We start from the raw sequence: 6,604 nt of genomic DNA, 5'->3' as shown, positions 1-6,604 counted from the left end.
TCTAGATTTTTGCATTCTTGAATGGGCTTTGTATTTGTAAAATGTTCAAGCTTAATAATAAGATATTATACTTTTGGACATTTAGGATACTCCACCAAATTGACAAAGGTTGAAGCATATTGCATTTCCAACGTTAAGCAATTAAATAACAAGTACTCCTTGCCATTATTTATAAAACTAAGAAAGGAACAAAACATTGACTGTAAAATGCTACTAGTCTTTACCAAAGAGATGCCTTGGTGAAAATGTTTATCATAGGACTTTGCTGATTGGGAAATCGTTCAAAAATGGTTGGCCCACATGGTGCTATAATCAGTTCTACCAATCAATTATTCTGACATTATTTGCTAGTTAATGCTCAAAAGTCTAATCACATCTGACGTGCCAAACAGAAAAATCCAAAAATTCTAAGGGTGAATAAATATATTGAGACGCTCACTTGTGATGGATTCTTGTAAAACTTATAGATTAAAAGGAATGAATCACCATTATAGAAAATAGATGCCATATATATTGTATAATAGTTTGTTCATAATATCCACAGGACTAGTTTTACATGCAACAACTGTCAGAAAACATGTCAAACCACTTTATGTACTGCCAACTTATCAAAGTAGATAAACATGAATGATCGATAAAAATTTAGATAAGAAAATAAATCCTAATCCCTCCACTTAAAAGAATTATGCAATTTCCAATCAAACAAGTTACGATAAAGTCCCATTAAACAAGTTCCTCGTTTTCAATATTTTCAGCACAAAGAGTATAGAAGAAGATCACTCCAATGTTCATCAAATCCCCAGTCTCTTAGCTTATGCGTTTTTGTTGAAAAAAAATAATGTATAATGAGTCATATCATTGCATGTTTCTTACTAGAAAATTTTAATTTAGGTTCTGCACTAAAAAAAAAAATGTGCTACATATAGCACAGTTTACCTAAACAATGTCCAGAATTGTCATAACTTCATTAGCATTATCCAGTTTGTTTGTCTACAAATAGTAGGAATACATATTTGTGAGACTGAGGAAAAATCAACTCCAGATTGAAATGGAAAGGATGACTCGTAAAAAATAACATGATTGCTGATGTAAACTCTTCCAGAGGAATGTAGACATTGATAGCCCTTATGTAATGAACTGTAGCCCAAAAATATGCATCTGCTAGTTCTATAATAGAGCTTATGATGATTATAAAGTCACAAATAGGGATAACAGGCACAACCAAAGATTCGAAGATGAGAATAATTAGGTTTTCTATGTAACAACATCTCAAAAGGTGACATGTTATTAAGGGTAGTAGTTGGAAGTTTGTTAATGAGGTATGTGGCTGTGTGAAAGGTGTTCCACCAGAATTTTAGAGGTAGATTTGCTTGAGCAAGAAGAGTGAGATGTAAGATACAACTTTCTTAAATATATTAGAATTTATTTTTAAGCTAACAAGTCCTTTGAGTTTATAATATTTAATTTTAAGGAATGATGACATAAGTAATGACATAAGAAATGATGACATAAGCGATGATGTAAGAAGAAGTGTAAAGAAAGTTAAAGAATTCTAGAATTTAGTAAGTTAATTATGAAGGTTAATCTCAACCATTGATCAAGAGTTATGGTGACAAAATCCTAGCCATCCATTAGCTTTAAGAAATCATATAAATACCCCCACCACCTTTCATTTTCAATCCAACCCATAAATTTCATTCTCTTCTATTCTAAGTCATAATATCAAGAGTAGAGAAATCCTCAATTTAGAAAGGTCTAGAAAAGTCAAGGTCAAGAGGTAAGTAACACTTCAACTGCAATATAGGGACAAAATTCTTAGGTTCAGTTTTAATAATTCCTTTATATTATGATGGTTATTATAACATGATTAGTTGTATTCTAAATCCTTATATGGTCGGCTCTGCCACCTAATATGTGATGTTATGGTCGGCTCTGCCGCCTAATATGTGATGCTATGGTTGATTCTGCCGCCTAATATGTGATGCTTATACTTAATTATGCTATGGTCAGCTATGCCGCCTATATTGAAGAATGTTGTTCTTAGATAGTATTGTGTGTGTTGATTCTATTATGCATTTAGGAACTTCAAATGTTAGGACATAAGTTGCATAGAATGCATGCATATCATGAATTATATTATGAAGAAGACATTTCAGAAAAATGGATTTATGAGAAATAGGTTGTTGTACTACGAGATGGCAAAGTTTCTAAGGAGGGTAAGCCCTCAAAGTAAGTAAAAAAAATCTTTTGGGGACGGCGATACGTAACGCACAAAAGATCAATTAATAAGGCCCAAGGGCATATTGTTGAAAGAATAAAAGTGTCAGCCTTGTAGTACAACATACCTAGGGCCCTAATGAAGATGTTTTGTATTTTTATGAGTTTTCTTTTAAAGCTTAATATGATCATGCATAATAAGATATACATGCATCCAAGTGTTACTTACTTAGCATTAGCTTATAAAGTCCTTACATTGCAAGTAACGATGAGTAGGGCAAGCTGGCGCCAAGTCCTAACCAAGACGAAGTGCATATGGGCATAACCGACCTTGGGATTTTATGATGGGCTTAGCTTTGTGTTAATAAGAATAAGTATCTTGGCTTTATGTAATAATTAAGTTTTTAAATAAACTAAGAAATCTCTGTATGACTCTTACTTTTCTGTAAGAAAGTTTTGTTGGATTGTGCTAAACTTTTAGAATTCGTATATATATTAAAAATTCAATTTTTTTTAAATAATTTTTTTAATGGAGTGTTACATGAGACCTGTCTCTACAATATGTCTATGTTTTCTTTCAATCTTTCCATTTTGATGATGAATATATGGGCAAAGGTGTCTAAACTGAATGCCAAGTTTAGCTAAGTAGGTAGTAAATGACCTAAACTCTCCACCCCAGTTAGTTTGTAAACACTTTATCTTTTTAGACAAATTGATTTCAATCATTGTCTTGAATTCTTTGAAGGTTTGCAGGGCTTTGGATTTGGCAAAAAGAGAAAAAATCCAGGTGAATATAGTAAAATCATCTAAAATGGATAGATAATATTGGTAACCCTGTGAAGATAAAATAGGAGATGGTCCCCAAAGGTCTACATGGATAATTTCTAAAGGTTCTGTTGTGGTTGTGTCTACAAATGGAAAATGTTGCTAGTCCTTGAGCAAAAATTAAAATAAAAACTACGAAAAGAAAATCCTAACTAAACCACTTTCGCAAGTGATCGTGATTGCATTTAGCGTATGCAATAAGCTTTTAAACCCCTAGGCGGCCCTAGTGGACGAGTTATAGTCTCGTGAGGGTTTCCAGTGATGATACCCACAAACATCATAAAAAATACCTCAAAGATTGCATAAAGTATATTGCTCAAAGAAAATTAAAAATATTGTCAAAATGTTAACTTTAATTCAATAGTTAGCCTCATCTCATATTGTATTCATGTGTTGTGTGTGAATCAATTCAATCAAAACTCATTCTAAAAATCTTCAATATCAACAACACTTGTATTGAATGATAAACAGAGTAAGTCAAACTAACCTCATCATCTTGATCTTTTTTTTTTAAACAGGCATAAATTTGCATTTTCTTTTGATTTTTCTTGGAGCACATGCTTTTTTTTCTATTTATTTTTTTTCATAGTCAGGAGCTTTCACTCTACCCCTTAAGATAGCCTTTTTCTCATGGTAGATTATCCTCTACATACTGGTGGTACATAAGCCCAAATTACTTAATGATAGTTTCACTCTTAAGGGTTATAGGTAGCTATTTCTGACTATGGTGCCTGGGTAAACTTAAGTAATGTAGAATCATTTACTCAATCTAAAATTCTCAACTCAGGCTATATCAATCTCAAATCTCAAGTCAAAATTCTAAAAGAATTGATATGAGTGCCCAAGATATTTAAAGAATCACAATCAAGAAGAAACTAACACAAGAATCAAGTATAAACTAAGACAATATTAATCCCTTTCTAAGAACCATATTCATTTTCAACCATATACTTATCATAGGCATTAAATTTTTTTTTTATGAAAAAAAATGAAAGGCAAATATTCCCAAACTTAAAATAAACATTGTCCTCAATGTAAAGAAAAAGAAAAGGAAAAGAGAAACTCCCCCGGTTTTGCACTTGAAGATGTAAAGTTGTAGCTGAGTCGTTGAAAGGCATGTGGAAAGTTGATGTTTATCGACCCCCAAACTTGTGCAAAATCTTAAAACAAAATAAAATAAGTAAAAGAAAAGACTGAAGAAATAAGGAAAAATAAAAAATGACAATAATAAAGTTTAGAAAGTTTGGGTTGCCTCCCAAGAAGCACTTAATTTATAGTCATTAGCCTGACTGTCTTTGGAGAGATCATTCAAGGAGGCTTGTGGATGCAAGGAGATGATATGGATGGACCTTGCACAAAGTTCTTGCAATTAGGCATCTTCCCACGAAAATAAGGAAATGGATCTTCATTAATAGACTGCTTATGTATTGTATAAATGTCAGGAGGGTCAGATAGATACTTATCCTTCAATGATTTGGCCATTTTTCTATCCATGGTGTCTTCTTGAAAACAATCTTTGAGTTCAGTTGGATACTTGATATGTGTGTACACATTGAAAATGGCTTGCTCATTTTGAACTCTTAAAATCAATTTCCCTTCCTGAACATCAATCAAAGCTCTTCATGTAGCTAAGAATGGTCGGTCTAGAATGAGAGGTAACTCTATATCTTCGGCCATATCTAAGACAATGAAATCTGCAGGGAATATAAACTTGTCAACTTTCATAAGCACATCCTCAACTATGCCTCTTGGGTATTTTATAGATATATCTGCCAATTGTAGGGTAACAATTGTTGCTTTAGGTTCACCCAAACCTAATTTCTTGAAAATAGAAAAGACATCAAATTAATGCTTGCACCTAAATCACACAAAGCTTTATCAAAATAACAATTTCCAATAATGCATGGAATATTAAAACAACCTGGATCTTTCAGCCTTGGTGGCAATTTATTTTGCAAGATGGCGGTGCAATCCTCAGTCAACATTACTGTTTCATGCTCCTCAAATTTCCTTTTGTTGGATAATATTTCCTTCATAAATTTGGCATAAAGCGGCATTTGTTCCAAAGCATCTGCAAAAGGAATGTTAATATGCAATTTCTTAAACACATCAAGAAATTTTAAAAATTGCTTATCTATGGTATTTTTCCGGAGATGTTGAAGAAAAGGGATTGGAGGAATATAGGCCTTGACTGGTGTTGCTGGTTGAGGTTGTGGTATTTCTAAACTTGCTGCCTTTAAAACCTTGGTGGTGTCTTCAACTTGTTCTTCATCAACTTTCTTTGCTTCTTTTCGCAGCTCATCAAGTTGTTTACCACTCCGAAGTATAATTACATTAACTTGCTCCTTTGAATTTGTCTCGGTGTTGCTTGGAAGAGAGCCATATTGTCTACTGGATAGCAAGTTTGCAATCTGACCCACTTGTACCTCGAGGTTCTGAATTGATGCAGATTGATTCTGAAAAGTTGTCTCTGTTTTGGTCATGAATTGAGACATATTTGTTGTAAGCTGGGTAAGAGCACCTTTTAAGTTTGACTTCTTTTCTTGTGGTTGGAACCCTAGAGGTGGTGCCAATACATTTTGAGTGTTGTTCTATGACAAATTCAGGTGATTTCTCCAGCCAGGATTGTAGGTATTTAAATATAAGTTATTTTGTTGCCTCTGGAAGTTCGACACATAATGAGCTTGTTCAGCAGATGACGACACAAAAGGACTTCCAACTTGGCAGTTGACACTGGTATAGTTCCCTCCACATAATTCACACACTTGAGTATGAATAGCACTGACATTTAGGTGCTCTAACTTATTAGATAAAGTAGTCATCTGCGCAGATAAAGCAGTCACAACATCAATATTATGGGCTCCTAAAGTTTTCCTTGCCATTGATCGCTTTGAAGACCAGTGGTAATTATTAAATGCCATCTCTTCCAATAATTCATAAGTTACTTCTGGTGTTTTTCCCATTAACGTTCCTCCAGCTGCAGCATCAATCATTGTTCTGGTATTGGATCTCAAACCGTTGTAAAATGTTCGTACCTGAAGCCAAATTGGTAGACCATGATGTGGGCATTTTCTTTGTAGGTCTTTGTATCTCTCCTACGCTTCATATAATGATTTAATCTCAAATTGAGCAAAGGTTGTGATTTCATTCCTCAACTTGGCTGTTCTTGCTGGAGGAAAGTACTTTGCTAAAAACTTATGTGCTAAACCATCCCATGTAGTGATTGTTCCAGCAGGGAGTGAGTTCAACCACTCTTTTGCTTTATCCGTCAGTGAGAACGGAAAAAGCCTTAGCCTGATAACATTGTCTGAAACACCATTTTGCTTAAATGTGTCACAAATTTCCAAGAAATTTACAATATGAGCATTTGGATCATCATTTAGCATCCTAGCAAATTGTACTGACGTCTGAATCATCTGGATTATGGCTGGCTTAATTTCAAAATTATTGGCTTGACGGCAGGGCGTGCAATGCTTGAACGAGCACCATTAATTATAAGCACATCATAATCTCTTAAAGGTCTCGCATCCTCATTTTCATGTAATGCTTCATCAACCATGAT

General features: G+C 33.8%; 1 protein-coding gene and 1 non-coding gene across 2 annotated transcripts; one reads left to right on the top strand and one right to left on the bottom strand.

Annotated features, from left to right (window-relative positions):
* Positions 1–4,350: 4,350 nt before the first annotated feature.
* On the bottom strand, positions 4,351–5,537 carry LOC112097305. Its single transcript, XM_024182489.1, has 3 exons — positions 4,964–5,537; positions 4,729–4,856; positions 4,351–4,641 (listed from the first exon to the last, which is right to left on the bottom strand). Exons 1-3 carry the CDS (start codon positions 5,535–5,537, stop codon positions 4,351–4,353), a joined length of 993 nt encoding a protein of 330 aa, XP_024038257.1.
* Positions 5,538–6,093: 556 nt separating this feature from the next.
* LOC112097465 lies at positions 6,094–6,200 on the top strand. Its single transcript, XR_002904997.1, has one exon. It is a non-coding gene; the product is annotated as a small nucleolar RNA R71 (small nucleolar RNA).
* Positions 6,201–6,604: the final 404 nt, after the last annotated feature.

The sequence above is a fragment of the Citrus clementina genome, unplaced genomic scaffold, assembly GCF_000493195.1.
Source record: "Citrus clementina cultivar Clemenules unplaced genomic scaffold, Citrus_clementina_v1.0 scaffold_6, whole genome shotgun sequence".
NCBI classification, from domain to species: Eukaryota; Viridiplantae; Streptophyta; class Magnoliopsida; order Sapindales; family Rutaceae; genus Citrus; species Citrus x clementina.
This window is presented reverse-complemented; position numbering and strand designations above follow the sequence as displayed.

Excerpts from the sequence above, each read along its gene's own strand:
- LOC112097305 (XM_024182489.1), bottom strand. The coding sequence starts at position 5,537 with ATGTCTCAATTCATGACCAAAACAGAGACAACTTTTCAGAATCAATCT. Across the intron at positions 4,857-4,963 it reads ACCAAGGCTGAAAGATCCAG|GTTTGGGTGAACCTAAAGCA; the intron begins GTTGTTTTAATA and ends TCAAGAAATTAG. Across the intron at positions 4,642-4,728 it reads TATTCCCTGCAGATTTCATT|GAAGGGAAATTGATTTTAAG; the intron begins GTCTTAGATATG and ends ATTGATGTTCAG.